The 21,283-nt window shown below is 51.2% G+C and overlaps 1 protein-coding gene across 1 annotated transcript in view; it reads left to right on the forward strand.

Moving 5' to 3' along the window:
• The window catches only part of LOC103896224, a 33,113-nt gene extending 19,002 nt beyond the window's left edge, over positions 1–14,111 (forward strand). The window contains exons 7-14 of the mRNA XM_009276023.2: positions 3,951–4,060; positions 5,019–5,067; positions 6,532–6,652; positions 7,598–7,692; positions 9,403–9,468; positions 11,114–11,213; positions 12,439–12,591; positions 12,817–14,111. Coding sequence (XP_009274298.1) covers positions 3,951–4,060; positions 5,019–5,067; positions 6,532–6,652; positions 7,598–7,692; positions 9,403–9,468; positions 11,114–11,213; positions 12,439–12,591; positions 12,817–14,111 — 1,989 coding nt within the window. The remainder of the gene's footprint in view (positions 1–3,950; positions 4,061–5,018; positions 5,068–6,531; positions 6,653–7,597; positions 7,693–9,402; positions 9,469–11,113; positions 11,214–12,438; positions 12,592–12,816) is intronic.
• Positions 14,112–21,283: the final 7,172 nt, after the last annotated feature.

Below are 21,283 nucleotides of genomic sequence, written 5' to 3' on the forward strand. Positions count from 1 at the left end.
TGTATGCTGGTGGTGGGGCCCGATCCCGTCCATGAACTGCTGCAACCTCTGAGAAGGAAAGGCTTAAAATTAGCGAGCACTGAAAATGCAAAGGGGATAAACTCTTTATCTATGTGTGTATCTTAGGCTGGGGCCTTTTAGCACATTAACCAGCTGCTTTCCCTAATATGCTGCTTCCATTTATTCTGCTGCAAGCCACGAGCAAAGAATGCTGTCGGTGTTACTGCATCCTTAGGTAAAGACGCAGGGAAGAGGGAGGGGAAGCTTAGCAAAGGTACCGCTTGCAGTTCCCCGAGCCCCCTGGAGTGATGCAGAGTAGCCATGAGTACCCTGAAGCGGGCAGGTGCTGGATGGAAATACCCCAAAACTCTCCATGTGCTTGAAAATTTCACTCAGGGCATTTTGAAATGAGCAGCAAGGTCAGAAGCCTTAAATCAGCTGACAATGGGTCATTAGTCGAGAAACCCAATTAAGGCTGGGGTGAGGGCAGGTCTTACAAGCTTGGAGGGGGATTTCTGAGCACAGGGTCCTGGCTTACAACTTAGATGTGCAGCTGGAAGTTGACTGGCAGTGTTGGAAGAGCTTGGATTGAAGTGGCATCTTCAATCTTTTTATAACTGTCTTGAAAGTTTCTATTAAAAATCCCTATTAAACATCAAATAAAAATCATTTTTCTATTAAAAAGCACTTATTTTCTCTGCAGATAGGAGAAAAGCCTGCCTTGCATTGCTTCCTACCAGAGCACTGCATGCTGCAGGCTTGGATTCCTTGGTATAATAAGCAATTTCTGTAGTGTGCATTGAACAAGAACCTGAGTGATGGGGCTTGCTGTATTTTGTTGTTTTTATTTCAGGCATCTTGGCTCCTTTATGCTGCCTCTTTCCATAGGCAGCGTGTGGAAGCCCTTGGTTGATAATTAACTTATTTTCCAAGCTTGTGTTATGATTTAGCTTGCATCATGTACCCAGGCAAGGATCAGGGTGTCATGGAGATAGTTATGTTTCAGAGGCAGGAGGTCGAGTGCTGCTTCCAGCAGGTGTTTCTGAAAATCTCTGCCTATTAAGCAGGATGATGCTAACACTCATTATAGTTAGTCAAGCGTAGATGTTAATAGCGAGATGCCGCTGGGATAGAGTCATGTGCAGGGGCTTGGGGAAGGTGGGCTGAGCTCAGGGCAATAAGCAGAGATAACGAAGCTCTCCCAGCACGCAGATTCTTATCACGCTCTCTCCCTTGAAGCTGTGCTGCGCAGGCAGGGAAGCAATCCAAACAAATGAAAGTCGCAAGGAGTTTATCTGTTCTCCAGAGGGATCTGCGATAAACAGGAGCTTCAGGGCTAATAGGCTTTGTTGGATGCAAACCCCCTACAAGCTCATCTTAATCCTCCTCTTCTTTGGTGCCACCTGCCGCTGGTAATTAGCTCTCTCCTAATTTCCTCCAGAAGAGGCTCAGTGCAGGTCCTGGATGAGAGGTTTTGCTTTCAAGAAGGGACCAAGCCTCAGCCCCAGTCCTGTGTCCTGGAGGGGCTGGTCCCAAGGCCACCCCATTTCTCCTTGGGGCATGAACCATGGCACAAAAGCCTGGCTTTTGCATGTGCCTTGAGTTTTGAGCGTGCCACCTGGCATATGCCAGGTGATTTATCTTTTTTTTTTTATACCTGCTGCTCTCACTTTTCCAGCCAAGCGGGATACCTTGCTCCCTGTGTTCATGTTGCCTCTGGAGTGATGCAATTAAAAAAGCCTGGTCCAGTTGCTTCCGTAGTGCTTTATCTTATCCCAGCTGTCCTCCAAGGCCCCTCCATGCAAGTCTTTGAGTCTTCCTCAAGGCCACGGCAGCTCAGTTGTTCCTGACGCTGCAGGAGCCTGGAGGCTACCATGGGACGTGCCACACTTGGTTTCAACGTGGGTGTGATGGTCTGCCTCCCTGGGGTTTTATAGCCACAACCGAGAGGGCTTGAGGAGAGCTGAGAGGGCGGCAAGAGAAACCTGCTGGCCATGGGGCAGAGCAGAGGTATCCTGGCTTTTACCCGCTGCTTTGTAAAACGTCTCTGGGACGGGACCTCCAGCTTCCCAGCCTCTGTTCTGCCGCTGGCTTGCAGGGCTCGCAGCGCTAATGAGCTCGGCAGGGCATCTGTGGAGCCCCCAGGTTACTTAAACAAGGGAAAAAAGGAGAATAACCCATCCTGGGCTTCTAGTTTACCATCTGCAGAATTAATAAAGCCTCCTGGGTACATGGAAGTGACAAAGTGCTGTGCAACCTACTTGTTATGCAGGTGCAGTGATTTAAAAAAAACCCAAAGTAGGGGTTTTTACAGTCTTCGGGAGATTTCTGTGTTGTTCTGGCAGGGAAAACAAGAGGGCCTTTAGCAGGGAAATTTGAACTGAAGTGACCCGGAGCATATGAATAGTCATCTTGTCTCAGGTAGTCTGCCTGCTTTATAGAGGGCAAGGAGCCGTAGGATGCAGAGAGCACAGGATTTACAGCAGGGAAATTATATTGTTCATCAGATCTTCATTCCGTTGTCACTTTTATCTTCCCTTGTCTTGTGCAGGCAGTAATTCAAAATAGCCCCTGCACTGTTGTTCCTCCATACAGCTGCTTTGAAGGTTGGAGTTAATATTCCCAAGACGTTGTCACTGCCCTGAGCATTGGCTGTGCTGGACACATCTGGGTGCTAATGACCTTTTGATGTTCCCCAGAGTTGATGTGGCCACCTTGGGAGGTCAACAGCAGGCTGGAGGTGCCTTGTGTCAGGCTGACAAGAATTTGTAGGATGGCAGCTGCTGGAGCAGATGATTAAGTATCTGCAGATGTGCTATTTTCTGTCTGCTGTGTGAGCAAGGAGGGGTCCTGACCCTGGACTCCAGGAAAGCTGGGCTTGCTGCTCATCTCCACTGCCCCTAACCTGCTGGTGGATCTCAGGCTGCCTGAAGGCAGTCACAAAATGTATTTTATTAATGCAATTAACCCTGGAGATATTAAAGAAAGAGGGCAATTGCATGATCACCGGTGGTATCTAAAGGCTGTGAGATGACATGTTTGGCTATAGCGTAATGGTCCTTGCCTGCATGCACAGGGCTGAACAGTGGGTTACGAATGGGACTGCAGTGGGATTTGTCCATGGAGCGTCTTGAGCTTGGGACTCTGAGGGTGCAATTGGTTGAGCTGGACTTAGCTTTAGTTTGAATTTCCTTTTTTTGCAGTGGACTTCAGGCCTTTATCTGTGTGATGCTGCCTTAAATGATTAGCCAACATGGGGGGAACATGGGGATTCTTGGTTTTGAGTTTAGCTTCTGTTCTGGACTCTGCAAGTTCCTTAAAATTTGCACCAGTCCAAGGGAATACCCCAGAACTGCTTTTCTAGTGGAAACTCCTTAAACCTAAGATTATTCTCTTCTGCGGGGGAAGTAGTAGTTGGAGATCACTTCATGAAGTCTGTCATAACAGTTTGGACTTTATTATGACTGAGCCTCTGAAAAGCTCAGGCACTTGGTGCTTACATCTGTGTGTTGGTTATAGAAGTGTATCGTTCCTTAAGCGCCAAAGAGGTCTCCATGCTTTATGACAGCCGGGCTGGGTACCACAAAGACATCAAAAGAAATCAGAGTGGAATTTAATTGTAAAGGTTTTAGATTCTGAAAACTTGGTATCTGCATTGGAAGATGGGCGAAGCCTGGGCTGGCAGCTGCCGCTGTCGTAGCATGTGAGCGTGGGTTTGTCCCCTTCTCCCTGGGCCAACAGCACAGCCAAGGGGCTGGGGATTCACCTCCGGGCTACAGATCATTGCTCACAGCAAGACAGCAGTGTCCCTGAGTTGCTCTGCAATAGTTCTGTGCAGCTCACAGGCTGCCACTCCTGCTGTGGGAAGCAGACCTTCTTGCTGTATGGAGAGAGGTGTGGGCTGAGATGGTGTCTGACTCCTTCCTCTTGTCTGCCCCCCTCCGTTCCAGCAAATGAAAGAGCAAGCAAAGAGCTTTTCATCGGAAATCAAGCAGATAGATTTGGACGTTAACCGCACCTTCCGAAACCATATCATGTTTCGGGATCGCTACGGAGTGAAGTGAGTACGGGAGGCTTCATGTGGCTGTACAGGCATCGGTGCTGGTGGGTGTGCATGCGATGAGCTGGATGGGGTGGCCAGCAGCCCCCTGGCTTGGGGTGGCCACCAGCCCCCTGGCTCAGAGCAGCTTACAGGAGAGCAAAGCCACCTCTGCCTGCTCCACAAACCATCAGCACATGGTACGACCCACAGATGTTGGGCTGCTGATTCTCTCTTTGGACAGATCCACACTGGACCACGTTCAGCCCCAGTTCTTGAGCCAAGCATCAGCCTGTTGCAGTGCCTTGTCCCCCAAGGTGCTAGGGTTGCAGTTGCGGAGGGCTTGGTTTGGGATGGCTGGGATGATGGGGTAGGTCTGTTGGGAGCTGGGTGGGATGGGGCATATGTGGCCTCCACAACAGACGGGGTTGGAGAGGTTTGACAAAGTGGCTTTGTCACTTGGATGAGTCACATCTGGCTGCCCTATACAGATGTACAGTCTGTGAGGAAGCCTGCACTGCGTATCTATATGGTGATAACTCCTTTAGCAAGGAGGGAAAGGAGAAAGGAACCTACTAATAAAATGGTGGCAGTGCTTTCCCCTAGGATGTATAACACTTGATACCTGGGTGGTTGCAAGTCTATTAAAAACCCACCACCACTCCAAACCTGAAGAGTGGAAGTGTTGAACACAGCACATGTGGGTACATGCATGTCTCTTCAGGAGACCTTCTGATGGAGCAGGCTGGTTCACCCCCGCTCTGCGGGGCCACTGGTGACTCCCCTCTGGAGTGGAGGTCCCATCCCACGTGCCCATCAAGGTGCTTTCTGGCTCTGTGAGCCCTGCTCCTTGCAAAAGGCATAAGTACCAGTTGGCTGGGTATTTTCAGAGCCTTGGCTCTCTGTGCATACACGTTGGTGTGCACATGAAGCTGGAGACCTCATGCTCAAGTGTTTCAATATCCTTCTTTCTCCCCAGGCAACAGGCACTCTTCCATGTCCTGTCAGCATACTCGGTTTATAATACCGTAAGTAGTAAGTTAGTCCAGGTAAAGTAAATAGAGTTGTGCTATATATATTAAAAAAACCCAAAACATTTTAAAAAAGCTTTAGATGTACTTATATAAGTGTATACATGTATGTTTGTGTATATATATACACACACACCCCCACATTTAGCCAGTGGTAATTCCAATTTTAAGTCCTAATACTGGTTTGTACAGACAGCTGCAAGACTCACAGGCAGCACAAGACTCTCTGCACAGTTGTTTCATTCCCTTATTCGTTTTATCACCTGGTAAATGACATCTGGCAGATGCAGTTTGAGTGAGTGTCAGCAAAGAACAAGGGATCGCCCTTTGGCTTTCCAGCAAGACTAGCCTCCTGGCTGAAGGTCTGTCATGTTTCTGACTTCTTGTCATACACTGAATGGCATCCTTGTTGAAAACACTGATTTATTACAGTGAACCAGTCATTTTTAGCTGAAGGGCATGGGCAGAATAAGCCTAAATTAGCGGCTGAACTTACTGCCTCCATCTCCAGGAGGGGACAATTACCCCAGAAGGCACAGAAGATGCTCAGTGGGGGTAGTCAAGGAAACAAAGACCCTGCCTTCCCTCATACCACAGAAACGCTCAGCAGATTTATTTATTCTTTAATTACTTCAGTGCTCATATGGCTGAAGGAATCCAAAACGGTATCAGACCCACATGCTGTTTATCATCCCATCCCCTATTCCTTGAAGTAGCTGCAGGCACCTCTTACATTGGGGTTTCTGTCCCTCGCCTGCCAGGCTTGAGCAGGGCTGGTGGGGGGAGCGGCGTGGTGGGGGACATCGCCTGCAAGCCCCTCACCTCCTGCTGGAGGACCTGCTAGAGCAGGTCTGGAAGAGGGCCACGAAAATGGTCAGAGGGCTGGAACACCTCTCCCATGAAGAAAGGCTGAGAGTTGGGGATGTTCAGCCTGGAGAAGAGAAGGCTCTGGGAAGACCTTGTTGTGGCCTTTCAATACATAAAGGAGGCATATAAGAAAGACAGAAAGACTTTTTACCAGGGCCTGTAGTGACAGGACAAGGGGCAAGTTTTAAACTGAAAGAAGGTAGGTTTAGATTGGACATAAGGGTGGTGGGGCACTGGAACAGGTTGCCCAGAGAAACTGTGGATGCTCCATTATTGGAAGTGGTCAAGGTTAGGTTAGATGGGGCTTTGAGCAACCTGATCTAGTGAAAGATGTCTCTGCCCATGGCAGGGGGGTTGGACGAGATGATCTTCAGAGGTCCTTTCCAACCCAACCACTCTGTGAGTCAGTGACACGGTAGATGCTGTAGACATATGGGAGCTGTGAATTTGGGCATAAACAATAAAGATCTTGAAATGGGACAGACCTTGAAAGAGGAGAGGGAAGCACAGGCAGCCTGACCTGCTTCTGTAGCTTTAGCGTCATGGTAGGGTCTGACAGCGTGGCAGCACATGTGCTCCTCTTGGCTTTTGCAGGAAGTGAGCTACTGCCAAGGGATGAGCCAGATCGCAGCCATCCTCCTGATGTACTTAAACGAAGAGGATGCATTTTGGGCACTGGCACAGCTGCTGACCAACCAGCGGCACGCCATGCACGGTAAGGCTGGGGTAGGATGCGGATGGGGGCTCTTGTGATGGGAGGGAAGGCTGTTTAGGTTGGTCAGTAGAGCCTCATTTCTCCTCACATACTTGTTTAAAGAGGTTAAGGCTTAATTATGTGCCAGTACAACCCGACTACACAGCTGAACTTCACTCTTGGAGGCAGACAAGTTCATCAAAGAAAAATGTGTTTTATCGGCACTGAGCTTTAGTGTTCAGTAATTAACACTTTCACAGAGGTGCTATCTTCCCTCTGGAGTGCCTTGCCCTTGGCAATCAATTAATTGAAGGTTACGAGGTTTTAAAAAGTCTCACAGAAGGTACATCCAAGAGCATCATGTAATGCTCCGTTTTTAGCGTGCCACAAGCTACGTGCCCTTGTGTTTTTATGAAGATGTAATTCCACCAAATGTGCTGTATTATTTTACTTCAAACACATTAAAGATCCTTTCATCTTATTTGTGGTTAGCAGTAATCTATGCACAGAAGGTTATTTTATGAGTGGAGGGCTAAGCCTTATGGCTTGATAACTCCTCACAGTCTTAAACACGTGTCCTGCTAGATTACAGGGTGCTGCACAAGCTTGTGGTGTTCAAACATCTTCAGCTTTTCTCTGAACCTTGGTAAGCACTGAGATGTGTTCAGAGAGGTCTTGGCCAAGCCAAGTCTCAGGTGGGCAGGTGGTGGGGAGGTGAGCGGGTCTGCTCTGCAGGGCGGGGGTGAGAAGAACCAGCTGGGGTTGGTGCTGAGGGTGCTGTTGCCCATGTAGATGAGGTGAAGGGCGGGCTCTGGGAAGGATGCCAAGGGAGGTAGCTGGGCACACTGTGGTCCAGCCGACAACAACAGGCAACGCAGGGGATGAGTTTCTAGAAAATCAGGCTGCCCCAGACTGCTCCAGAGCTTTTCTGATTGTTTTTTATTTCTCTCATCTTTTCTCGTTAAGGTTTTTTCATTCCTGGGTTCCCGAAGCTGCAGAGATTTCAAGCTCACCACGAGCAGATTTTAAGCAAACTGTTTCCCAAACTGAAGAAGCACATGGTATCTCTTTGCTATCAGTACCCCCATACTAATATCACATTTTAATCTAAAGCAGTTAATGTAATGTTCTGCCAAATAGATGCACAACTGAACATACTTCTAACCGTGTAGGACTGCTTCAGCTGCAAAGATGCAAGCGTTCATTAAATGGGGTGCCTGAATCTTGCTGAGGTGAATGGTTATTGAATTTGCTTGCTGGTCATCATTAGTGTAGGGACTGCTAAAATCTAAAAACTTCCTTAGGAAAGCCAGGCAGGAAGGCTCACAGAGCCTGCAGCAAAAGGAGCTGTTGCATACAGCAGCGAGGCTGGGCTGTGTTCTTACACCAGCTGCAAAGCCCAAAGGGTGATGCTGGACTGTCTGGAGTCTTAATTCAATAATTGTTAGCCCCAAGTGCTTGCATTTAACGGCTTTGCTGTTGTTTAAAGACAGGAGGCACCTAAGATTTTCTGTGAGTTTTGTTGCTTGGGCACGTCCAGTTGTTTTTCTCTCTAGCAGATGGTACAAGCCCATTTCGTGGCTGGAGGAGCATCTGCAAGACACATCGACTGCAGTCTAATGTCTAGGCGACTATTTTGCAACACCTGCTCCCTTTTTTTTTTCCCCTGTGTTCCCCCTTGCATTTGCTGTAGACAGTTGGTATTCAGTGGCCAGACTCCTGAAGGTTTCTTATGTTCCCAAGGGGCTCAGTGGCCCAGCTCCAGGAAAAGCTGTTTATATTGCCATCATGTGCAACAGCTCTTGCTTTGTGCTGCAAACGGGCCAGCCCTGGCTGTGTAAGTGAAACAGAGCCAGGACAGGTTTTCACTTAATTATAGTCACAGGGGTGGGGAAACCTGGGCGGGGAGGATGGGGAATAACTCTCTGAAAGCTGCTCGTGCCTCCTGGCTCCCAAAGGCTCACCAGGCTTGCAGGTGTCCAGCACCAGCTGAAAGCAAAGACTGGAGCTGGCCATTAATCCCATGGGCTTCTTTCTCTTCCCATCCCCGCTGCTTTGCTGGCTTTGCAGCAGCATCATGTCAACTTTATGCACATGCATGACACTGTGCATCCCAGCACCAGCCGTGCCATGCCATCAGCCGTGCCAGTAAAAGCAAAGCTGTGTGCGAGCGCTGCGCCGGGCGCCAGACAGGGATGGAAAAGTGATAGACTGGGGTGATGTTGGTGAGTTTTTTAAGAGTTTTCCTTAGCCTGTCAGGCTGTACTGCTCCTGCAGCAGCCATGCCATGCAAATGAGGTAGTGCTAGCAAAGCTGGCTTGACTGTACAGGTCTGGATTTACCTGTGGGATACTTGGGGTTAATAATTTTTTGGTGCTTTGAGAGGCTCACATGGGAATTGCTATGGAAACAAAAATGGTAGTTTGCAAGGAGTGCATGGTTTGGGTTCCTGGAAGGTTTCTGTAAATCCCTGGAGTAGATAGTAGGACAGAAAAGCTTCTTCTAGAAATCCCTCTCCATAGTTGTGGCTGAAGTCTGGCCATGGTGAGGATCAGGTTCAATGAATATCTTGGGCAAAGGGTCAAAGCAGGGCTTCAACACTGTATTTAAAGCAGGGGCTTTGTTGGGAGACAAACCACAGCCAGATCCTGCACCCAGACCCCAGCATTAATAAACCAACCAACCAGCCTCCCCAAAAGCCCTATGAGTTGCTTGAACCTCCAGCAGCCAGCCTGGTGAAATGCCTGTCTTTCTTTACTGTCTCCTCCTAGGACAAGGAGCAGATGACTACAGGGATTTACACGACCAAGTGGTTCCTGCAGTGTTTCATTGACCGGGTGAGGATGCTCTGTGGGTTGTTTGCTGCTCTGCCGCTTGCATGCACAGTTAATCCGTCTGTTTTTTTTTAAAAAGTATCATAATTTGAAGAAGGTGTTAATATTTTATAAGGTGGGATATTATGCACACTCTCATAAGGAAAAAAATTAGTAAGGGAGAAGCTAAAAATAACTGCATGTCACTGATGACAAGCCAATTCCTGCTGCCTCATCACAAGTGGTCGCTGGGAGATGACTCGGCAGCAGCAGTATAAGCTTCCGAGTCAGGAGAGATCTTTCTATTGCCCACCGGCACTGCTGCAAAGGCATTTAACCTCACTTTTGCTCTGGAAACAACATAGGGAGAAGAAGAGCTGGAGGCACAAACAATAGCACTGCAGCAGCTGCAGGCAAAGGAGCGGGCTGGGCACTGGAGACACATGAAAGCATGAGAAAATTACCCTGATTTGTCCAGAGCTAATTTGCCAGTCCCAAGCCAAGCCCATCATCTATGATTCTATGATTCTGTCTGTTTGGGCAATTTGGATGGATACAGGAGTGGTTTTGTGTACCTGCAAGGCTGAAAGATGGTGATGCCCCTTCCAGGGTAGGGGAATCCATGTGCTAGTATGCCTGTGCAGAAGGTTTCTCCTTTTTCTGCATTCCAGAGCTAATTTGCCAGTCCCAAGCCAAGACTACTTTATTTTTAGGGGCAGCATTGTGCTTGCACACCTGAATGCAAGATCCAGACTTGCTAATGTTTAGGACATCTGTGTGTCCCCAGTCTCAATTTTCTGCTGTCCCGTTTCCTATAAAACAGTGGATGACTTCTTCCCCTTGAGAGGGAACTCACTGCTTTGCAGTCTGTCACTAAAAGCTGTATAAAATGCAAAATCCCTTTAACTACAGTAACGTGGTAAAAGAGCTGCAACGGCCAGTTGTGCCAAACTGAAGAGTAAGTGCAGCATCCCAAGTTTGAACTTAAATGTCACAGTAGGACTAGTATTAATTTCTGTGTTGGCTGCCTTAAATCTTTGCTGATCACCTCTCCTTTGGGAGATGATGGGCTGCTCCATCATTTTGGGTATCAGTTCACTCCTGTTTGTCAAGACTGGGTCCAGGTGCAAATGGAAGCCTCTTGCAGAGGTTTTTCTAGCAGGCAGAAATAAGCCTGTGTATAAGGAAGACCACTTCTCTAGACACCAAAGGAGTGATTTTTTTTAATGCTTAGTGAAGCACCATCGAGCCTTCAGACCTATCCCATAAATAGCCCATCATCTATGATTCTATCTGTTCGGGCAATTTGGATGGATACAGGAGTGGTTTTGTGTACCTGCGAGGCTGAAAGATGGTGATGCTCCTTCCAGGGTAGGGGAATCCATGTGCTAGTATGCCTGTGCAGAAAGTTTCTCCTTTTTCTGCATTCACGGCTGGGTTTTAAGTACTTTCCCGGCCAGCCAAGGGCGTTAGCTTTAAGGCAAAACCATAGATGATAAAATAGGTTTTTGTGTTATAGATGAATCCTGGACATCCAATGCCTTGCCCTATTGTGTTTTGGTGCGAGGGGACATAGTGATGCCACCAACCTCTGTATCACCATCCCATCAATCAGTGCTAATGAGTGTAGTGCTAACAAGCTGGTTTTTTGTTTGTGTGTTTGAAACAGACCCCCTTCACCCTCACCTTGCGGCTCTGGGATATCTACATCCTGGAAGGAGAGCGGGTGCTGACGGCCATGGCTTACACCATCCTCAAACTGCACAAAAGTAAGGTCCCAGCAGAGCGCGTCTCGTATGGCAGAGGTGGCACCATGCTGGGCCACCCTTGTGCTGCCGACCTGGAAAGCCTTGCTGGCCCCTACCAGCCTGCTTGGTGCCCTGTGCTGGCCCCAAAAGGCACAGTCCTGTGCTGATTCTCCGGGGAGGAAATGAGATGCCGCAAGGATTGAAGTCCTGCACTCAGCGTATAGCAAACCCCACCTGAAACGCTCCCAGCTGCCTCTTTCTGCATGCTGTGCCCCACATCTTTTATCACCATACTTTCAGGGGCAATACAGACAGCAACTCATCTGTCTGCAAAGCGCTCTGTGGCAGTTCAGCTGAAAAGGCTGTAGAGGGAGAAATAAATCCATCAATATACTTCTAAAATGTCCAAAACCTGGTTTTCTTATATAACATTAAGGCAGTGATGTTTCTACCTCGAGATCTTTGGGACTTTGAACCCCTCCACTCCCATAAGCTAGCAGCCTTGCTTTGTCGCCCTGTTAGGTCTTTAATCTGGGACAGGAGCGATGCTGGTATTGCATGCTGGGAACCTTTGGGCCAGTGCGATTTATGGAACTGCATGTGTTGGCTTCTGCAAACAGCCACCCTGCTCTTCCTTCAGTTAAATGAAGAACAGGCTATCCAGAAATACATCTTCAAGTATCCCGTTTGTTTGCAAAGACTGGGAAACTGGCAGGGAGGCAGAAGTTTCAGCCTGGCTCTGAAGTCATCTCTCCTCCCTGAAGAATGTGTGGTGCAGATCGGCATCCCTGCCTGCATCCCATTCCTGCCTGTATCCCAGTCCTGCCTGCATCCCTGGCGTGGGTCAACATCCCTGCCTGCTGGCTGGTGCAGGTTGGCATCCCTGGCTGGCGTTGGCGGCTGCTGGCAGTGGCTGTTCAGTCTGACACTCGGTGTCTATCTCATGGAGCTTTTCCTCCTCCTAGAGGTATTGGTGAGAACTTCCAGAAATGGCCCAAAACATGCAGCCCCACCATTGTCCTGCCATTGCTGAGCTACTGCCCAGAGGTGGCATGGATACATAAATGTATCCACAACCTGAGCAACAGTGGGAAGGTGGGAGGGAGGCAAAAACGTTCAGGCTGTCCCACCCCGGAGTGGGAACAGCAGCAGAATCCCAGATAAAACCAAAGCAATGCAACCCACACTTGTGCTACCCTGCAATTTGGCTGTGCCACTGCCATTACTCCTTTCTACCATCCTCCAGAGCGCTTGCTGAAGATGACGCTGGAAGATTTACGGGAATTTCTGCAGGAGAAAATTGCTGCTTCCCTGCAGTACGAGGATGATGCTGTCATCGAGCAACTGCAGGTGTCAATGACCGAACTGCGCAAGATGAAATTTGACCTCCCCCCGCCAGGTGGGTAGAGGGGAAGGTGAGCATCCCAGCGGGAACGGCTGGTGGTACCCGTGTCCCCTGGGGACCAGAGCATCCCTCTGGTGTGGCTGGGAGCCGGGGCAGCCCAGAATGGCTGGCACCTGCTGGGTGCAGCATTTGCCTTTCCTGTGGTCGGGGCATGCCAGATGCAAAAATGAACTGATGCACAGTGTGGGTTTTATGTTGTTTTCTCTGCTTCCCATGCAGCAAAGCCTGAGGAGTTCCCACGGAAACCCCTGGGCCTGGAGCTCTCCCTCAACCCAGTAGCCGTGAAAGGCAACATAGTGGCCAATAGCCAGAACGGCCAGGTGGGCGAGCACCCCCTGGACAGGGAGCCCCATCCCCACAGAGGTCCCGGGGTGCTGGGAGGAATGACGGCAGCAGAGGCAAGGACTCCCACCCTCCAGGGCAGTGAAGCAGCTGAAGCAATGGACATCCACCTGCATCCTCCTGGTGGGGGGCCACTGGGAGAGGAAGGTCGGGTGGAGCCCACCAGGGACGGGCAGCCACCGTCTCTTCTGAAGGCAAGTGAGACACAGGCCCATCATCACCTCCTGCCCATGGCTCTGCCTCCAGAGCAGCCTCTTCTCACTCCCGGCTGTGCCACGGTGGACCACAAGTCGGTCTCCCTCCCCGCCCCAGCCAAGCACGGCTCCTCGGACTCCTCTCTCCAAAACATGCCGAGTCCTCCTGACTGGAGCACTGCTGAGCTTTCTGCTATGGACCATGTGGTATGGCAGCCAAATCCTGCTGCCCTACTGGTGGGAGAACAAGCATCCCTCTGCAAAGAGAAAGCGCTCGATGCATCCCCTCATTCTCTGCCAGGCAGCTGGCGGCGGCTCTCCAGCGCATCGCAGCATGACGACTCCCCCAAGAGCGAGCACGGGGAGGAGATAGCTGAGAAGCACTGCAGAGCAGCACTGCCAGGCAAAACAGACTTGAAGCGCTTGGCATCCAAAGCTGCATCCACGGGGGAGCTTGCCAGCCTGCAGCAGAACAGGCCAGGGAGCGCCACCGGCACCGTGCACTGGCCCCAGGGCTTGGACACGCTGCCCATGCACGGGCTGGCGGGCGGCAGTGTGCCCGTCTTACCTGGCAGCGAGTTGGAGGCAGCAGGGCTGGGTGAAGGCTGCCCTTTCCAGCAGGCACTGTCCCCCACGGTGGAGGGGAACAGCCCCTACACTGTTATCAAAACTACCACTCCCCTCCACTTGGCCCATGCAACAGAGCAGGACTTAAACAGAAAGCAGGTGGCATTGCCTCTGCCAGAGACTGGACATCCCCTGCCTGCCACCTCCATGCTGCCACCTCTTGCGCTGGACCCAGAGGAGGCAGATGCCCAAAAAAGCCTCCAGAAACCATTAAACGCACTGAAAGCCCCACGACCCACCCTGAGCCCCAAACCAAAATTACCGCCGCAGGTTGCCAAATCCCACTCGGAGAACAGTTTCCTTTCAGGCTCTCCTCCCCTTGCAAAGCTGCCCAAATCGGTGACGTTTTAGTGGGGATAGGGGCAGGTAAGGAAGAGAAAGCGGGTGCTGGAGCAGCACCCTCACCCCATTTTTGGGACAACCACACCCCACCCCCCCTTCAGCAGGGTTGTGTTGGGGTGACAGCACAGCAGCCATTGCCTGTCGAGCTGTGCTTTGGTATGAGTGCCTGGCAAGGAAGTGGAGCAGTGGCCACTGGCGCCATGAGGCACCAGCAAATTGGGTTTGCATCTTTCCTATGGACAAATTGAAAAGCACTTTCATTTTTTGTTCCTCAAAGCTCCCCGAGCCTCATCATGTGTCAGGGGAGAGGCAGGACTGGTGAATGTGTTGCGTGTTTTCTTCTGCTCCTGCCTGCTATGGGTACCCATGGCTGTGGAAGCAGGCGCAAGGCATAGGAGTCCAAACTGTTTTCTTTAAAATGCCCGATCGGTGCAGCTAACAGCATTGCTTTCAAAGGCCTTTGTAGCAATAGATCTTTATTTCTTTTCCCAGACCCACTGTTGTAGGCAGCAGCATTTTCAGGCAGGGCCATGGTGTCCTGGCAGGGCGCAGGCGGCCTGCTGTCTACTCTATGCAATTCCACAGAGCAGTGCCCAGCTGTACCTGGCTTCTGCTGCGGTGGTGGATGGTGTCCTGGAGGGGAGGTTTAACAGCTGGTGAGTCCCTGGGGGGGGGGTGTCTCCTTGGTGTGACCCCAGTGGAGGACCACCAGCAGGGTGGTTCTTTCCCAAGTTCTAAAGGTGACAAGGACAGCAATGAAGGTTGAGCCTGGTCTCTTGGGCTGAGTGGCCTGTCTCTCGCAGGTCCAGGGTGGCGAGCGGGCTCGCTGCCTTTCTGTTGGCTGAACAGGAAAAGGGGCTGCTGCCTTGAGAAACCTCCTGCCTTCACTAGCAAGCTGCTGGAGGTGTGATGGTGTCTAATCATGGTGCCCAAGCTGAAGCCCCCTTTTACTTTGAGCAAGTTAAGTGTCAGGGTGGAAACGACAGAGGAGTTGGGGAAGGGGAGCACATTGCCCAGAACCTGATCTCAGCCCTTCTGGTTTAGCCCACCCAGAAATCAACAACCAAGGAAGGAAACCTGGGCACAGAGATTTGGAAGATGCTGTAGAGCATCTTGTCACCACAGCCTACTACTGAGGAGATAACATGATGGGTGCCCACATGCACCAAGTTTTAGTGGCCTGTCCATCTCTTCCCCCAGGGTGTCGCTGCTGCACAGCCCAAACTGTTGGCTGAAGGTGTCCCTGTGTGGGGACAACTCACACCACTGAAAGAGCTGGTCCAAACTCCTGTTCCCAGTATCTACCTCACCCCTACAGGGTGTCCCCAAGGGACTTCATCAAGAAGGAAGATCAATAGAAGCAGCAGGAAAATCTAGTCCGGATGTGCTGTATTTGACTCTGCTGTCCAGAAGAGGTGACTGCAGATGCCACCTTAGGTGGGACTGCAGGTGGGATTCCCATCCCTTCAATGGAGACCCGGGGCAAAAGCTCCTTTAAGGTCTAAGGAGACTTTGAAAACTGTTTTTTATCTCACAGGCTGCTTCAGTAGCATAACCTGATCTGAAGCCTACATGGAAGCCCAGCAGACGACTTCCACTAAATTACTTTGTGGGGTTTATCAGGGTTTGGGTTTTTTGTTTGTGGTTTCTTTTTCTTGTGTGCATGTGGTGGTTTATGTTAGCAGCAGGGAGTGTTGAACGGCGCACCCCCATCTTTGGATGTAGCCAGCCAGACCACAGCACCGTCAGCTTCTGTTGCAACCCCTGCTCTGTTGGAGACCCCATCTTCTGCTGAGTCTCCAACCTTGCCTGTCCTCTCTCCCTCTGCAAAGCAGGGCTAACCCTATTAGCTACCTCGCAGGGGTGTTGTGAGGAGTCGAGGAGTGCTCTTTGAGGAGAAGTGCTGTATGAATGCTCAGTATTTGTGTTTTGAGACACCATGGGTCCTTTCTAGGACAACGGTGCTTGAATTGGTTTTAATTTAGAGTATGTTTTTTTTCAGTAACCGTGCAGTAGTTAAACCTATTTGTGTATTAAAATACCTGGGCAGTATTTCAGGGCAGGTATTGATTGCCTTTCGCTAGCAGCCCACTGGCCTCTGGAGCTTGCCAGGAAGCAATGAGAAGCATCTGAGGGCTGGTGGTCACCTCTTGGCTTGGTTTCCGTAGCTTGGTCTGTCCTCTCCTAGAAGCACACATAGGACTCCTGCTAACATGTCTGAGTGTTTGACTCATGTGTGGAAGAGCTGAGACCTCTTTCCCCTCATTTTTGACCTTTTTCCCCTCATTTTGGGCACACAGCCTTTGCACATTGTGTTGCACGTGCACCCAGGCTCCTCACCCAGCATGTCTGAGATGTTTTGCAGTATTCACATTTAAAAAGGTAGTTTGCTCTAATTTTGGAGAGCTGTCAAATGCACAATCCCCATTGCTTGGTGCATGGTGTTCAACAAAAATGGGGGGGGGGTTCCTCCCCTCCAAGCCCTGACGGGAACAAGCAGTAAGGTCCTCGGTCACTTCCAAGCCTGAGGGAAATCACCAGCTGGTTTCAGTGACCTTTGGACCAGGCAGACACAGGCTCCCTGTTGCCAACAGTGTGGTTCCTGCTGGGAAGGTCTCAGAGCTCCTCACTGTGCCACCTAAAAAGCTCTTCTCCAACCTGCAGCCCCTGAAAGCTGGCAGGTTTGGGAAGAGTTCTTGGGGCAAAGTAGCCCGAGCTGGCTGGGAGCCAGCAACGTGCATTGGTTTCCTTGGAGTGATGCTCTCACTTCAGCGTATCAAAGCATAATCTACTACGACATGACCAATCCTGTTGCCTTCTCTGTCTCTTGCTGCAGATGAAGGTGTGGCCATGGCGGGTCTGTGGCAGCAGGGGTGAGCAGGACATGGCCCAGCCTCGACTCTTTTGCTGAGGATAGGAAGAGAAGGAGAAGGGCGAGGGTGGCAGCTCAGCAGGACAAACAACTGGCCCAAGCCACTTGCACCCCTGCCCCAGCCTTCTACAACAGCCTCAGCCCCGTAGCAAAAGCCACTCTTAGCACGAGCAAACTCAGGAAAGTGGCTCCCCACCCCCTGTCCTTGCCCTCACAGCCCTGGGATGGCTCTCGCCTCGCTGCCCTCCATGCAGTTTTAAAGACCAATGTTGCAGGTTTGGGGGGGTGGGGGGGTTTGGTTTGTAATTGAGCACTTTGAGTGGCTGCAGCACCGGCAGGCAGCAGGAGCCATGGGGACCAGCGCTGGGGACCACCTCCAGCATGGGACAGCGGTCAAGGTCAGGGTCTCTTGGCTGTGCAGTTTGAGAGCCTGGCTACCATCTGCTTTTCTTTTTAATTGCTATTCTTGTTTACAGCGTGGAACGCTTCCTCCGTGACTCTTTCTAATGTATTATAATTATTACTTTAAAAAAAAACATTTTTATGTCTGTGCTTTTTTTTTTTTTTTTAATAGGGAAGGGTTTTTTTGGAAAAAAAGTCAATCATTTCTTTTTATGCTGATCCAAACAGACTGTCCAGAGTATTCGATGCTATGTTTTACAGGGTTGTAATGATAACGGTTAAAGAAGTTTAGCATAAAATCAGACTCCACAAGGTTTCTTACGGTGACAGATGCTGCAGCAAGACTGGTTGCCTTCTCCTGCTGGCTTTTAGCTTGGTTCACCAGGTGTGCTTCAGCTGCGGCAGGTCCAACCCACTCCACCTCTGCCTTCCTCCCTGCTTTTCTACCATGGTTAAATCCAGGCATCCCCAGCAGCAGCGGAAAGAAAACTGTTCCTTTCTATGTACCGCTGTCTTCTCCCGGCTCACTGAGCCACCCCACTACCTCTGCCTTCCTCCCTGCTTTTCTACCATGGTTAAATCCAGGCATCCCCAGCAGCAGCGGAAAGAAAACTGTTCCTTTCTATGTACCGCTGTCTTCTCCCGGCTCACTGAGCCAAGGGCAGCATCCTGCCCCCGGCCCCAGCGCAACTCTTCCGACACATGGCCAGTGGCCAGCAGCCCCACTGCGGCTTTCTTTTTTGGCAGAGATTTCAGGTTTGGAGTTTGTTTTCCTGCCTGTGGGCAGCACTGGGAGGGTTGGACGGGACAGGGAGTGGGTAGACACAGCTCCTTGCACGGCAGGTGGGTGAGTGGGTGGGTGCGACTCACCGTGACACTACATGAGTCAGGACTGAGTCATGCTTACACCAGTCACTGGGAGCATAAGGTGGTGCCACTCACAGCTGAAAATGGATTTTAAAGAGCTGCCTGTGAGCAGCACCTCTGACATACCCCAAATTTTGCAGCCAGTGCTTCCTGCACTTAGATGGCCACGGTACTGTGTTAAATTTGGGCGGTATTCTGGTTTCCCCTAAGAGAAAGCTGCCATTTGGTACTTGAGCAACATGATTACGGTAAACACAGGGTCATCTATCTCTACCAGAGCAGCACAGAGGGCACAAAGACTGACAGCAAAATAAAGGGACCAGGATTAGCTAAACCCCACCCTAGGATTTGAGGGCAGTGCAGGAAATGTGGCATTCCCATGCATCACCTGGTGGGTGCTGTAGGCTGGTATTCCTGCTTCTAGTAGTGCTCTGCCTCACCTAGAAGAGGTCAAACAGGAACAAAAAAAGCTCCTACCTTGTTCTCCAGTGTCCTTAAGTTAGCTCATTTATATTAACTGGTTAAAACCTGGTCTACAACCCTGTGAAAAAAAAAGCAAGCACCACAGTGGAGTAGCAGTGCAGTGAGGATGCAGCTCTCGGCACATCATCTCCTGTATCATTTCACACTGGATGCTGTGCCGAGAGCTGCATCCTCATCTCCTGTATCATTTCACACTGGATGCCAGCCCAGGGATGCTCCACCACAAGCATGAGTGGGACATCCGTGGGCTGGAGTGAAGCAGTCCTCGTCCCTCCCATGTTTCCAGGTGCCCACAAGCAGCCCAGTTGCACAAGCTGCTTTGTGTCACCTCCCAGCCAACAGCCCAGGCGAACCTCTTTGCTTTCAGGCAGCACAGAGGAAGCAGCCAGTTGGGACTGGGTTTGAATGGCTGCGGCAGTTACCTACTTGACAGGCACTGCAGGGTTTAGGATATGCTGGGACAGCTTCAGCTCTGTGCTGCTAGGGAGGGAGCAGAAGTGTCCAGAAGGGCAGGGTTTCCCCCAGGGAAGATGAGTTGTACTGGGTTTGAGGTATGTGGCAGGCAGAGTCCTGTTCCTCTCTGAAACAGCCTCGGTTCACTTGGTCATTGAAAAAAAATGGAGTAAGACATTGCTTACTGGCATCCTTTGTCCCCACACCCCATGCACGTGCCCAGTCATGGCCTCCTGGCTGTGGCTCTTGCCCTGCCCCTCTGGGGACTGGGGACAGGCAGGGCTCCACCACATCCCCTGACGGCATCCTTCCGGCTAATGCAGGCACCACAGTGGTACCCAGCCTTGAATGGGTGCTGAACAGCAGCAGCAGGTAGGGTTTTGGGGCTGGGCTCATGGAGGATGTGCCAAGCACCCACTGCAGAGAGTCCTCCCCAGGGGGAAGCCATCCCTGGGACTTGCCCACCAGGTAAGCCTAGGATCTCCATCCCTTACCAGAGAAGTGAAAGACCTCGGGGTGGGTCTCAGGGTGGACACAAGCCACGCCTGGTGTCCAGCCTAGGCTAAATGCCTGGCCTCCAGCTGGTGCCAGGAGCAGCAGGTCATCAGCACGCTCTCCTGTTGCGGGAAGGTCCCAGCACAGGAGGTGTCGGTATCCCCAAGGGGACAGGAGTGCAGACAGCCCCTGCACCAGTCAAGCAGCATCCCCTACCCCCTCCTATGCACCCCAGGGCCTGGGTGCTGCTCCCAGGGGACCAAGAGCAGGACAGCAGTGTAGTCCCAAGCCCAAGCTTACCAATATCCATTTGCTGTACAGCTCCTCATCCTCCCTGCTCACCACCGCTAAGAGCTCAGCAACCCTGCTGCATGTCTCCACAATACATCAGCGAGTCAGCACTGAATAATTGATGCTAAGTGGAGCCTGGAGGAGAGCCAAGGCAAGAGAGCGAGCAAGGCTTTGGGCTGTTCTAGGCTCTGGTCCTGGGATGCAGCAGGGGGGGGAGAGATGGGTGTGCTGTGTCTGGGAGCTTTGTGCCCCAGCCTGTTTGGCAGAGACAGTACCAGAGTTCAGCTGGGCCTGGGAGTCTTCCTCCTCTTCAGCCTGCTGTGCTGCTCGCCTGATGCTCACATGCTGCTGTGCTAGCTGTGTGCTGCTACGATGCTCGTGCTGCTGTGCTTCTCGCATGCTGCTGTGTTGCTCGCATGCTGCTCACATGCTGCTGTGCTAGCTGTGTACTGCTGCAATGCTCGTGCTGCTGTGCTTCTCGCATGCTGCTGTGTTGCTTGGATGCTGCTTACATGCTGCTGTGCTAGCTGTGCGCTGCTGTGCCGCTCATGTGCTCCTCATGTGCTCCTCGCATGCTGCAAAGGGGCTGTGGCAGCAGTGGCTGGGAGTTGGGGAGCAGAGCGAGGGCATGCAGAGCACAGGGCGTGCAGCCCCCAGCAGCCTTGGCTGGGGCCAGTACCTTCACTCTGCTAAACCACAGACCCTGTACTCGACCCACAGAGAGAGCAAGACTCATCTGCCCTAGGGGGAACGAAGCTGCGCATGGGGCCAGCCCCATCTACCTGTCCCAGTTTCCACCAGTTTGCTGGTGGCCAGAACGTTTGCTGTCACAGCATCCTCTGAGCAATGCCACCCCCTTCCTACAGCACATCATTGGGTATAAACCAGCACACAGGGAAAATAACGGCCCAGCAGCTGAAAGAGGCAGGTCTGACTCCTTCCCAAACCGTCTCCCAAATCCTACAACCAGCAGCCGAGGAAGCCCACAGGGCATGCACCAGCATCCTCCTGGTAGTGAGGCAATCACGCTCGCCTAACAGGACATGGGCACCACGACAGCGCAGGAGATAGATAAGCAAACCAGAGCTGAAACAATTTGGCCAACATCTCACTAGGAGACACAGCAGCTGGTCCCACCCCACGAGCGTCCCTACTCACTGGCAGCAGTTACACAGGAACCCAAGATGGGGATGGAGATGGCTTTGAAGGCACACACAAAGGCATGAGTCTGAGGGACTGGAGTCACTAAAGCCTGGCTTACTTAGCCCTATTCTTCCCCACAGTAAAACAGGGTCTTCCTAAGACACAGAGAAAGGTT

This window comes from Aptenodytes forsteri, unplaced genomic scaffold (genome assembly GCF_000699145.1).
Source record: "Aptenodytes forsteri isolate BGI_AS27 unplaced genomic scaffold, ASM69914v1 Scaffold17, whole genome shotgun sequence".
NCBI lineage: Eukaryota > Metazoa > Chordata > Aves > Sphenisciformes > Spheniscidae > Aptenodytes > Aptenodytes forsteri.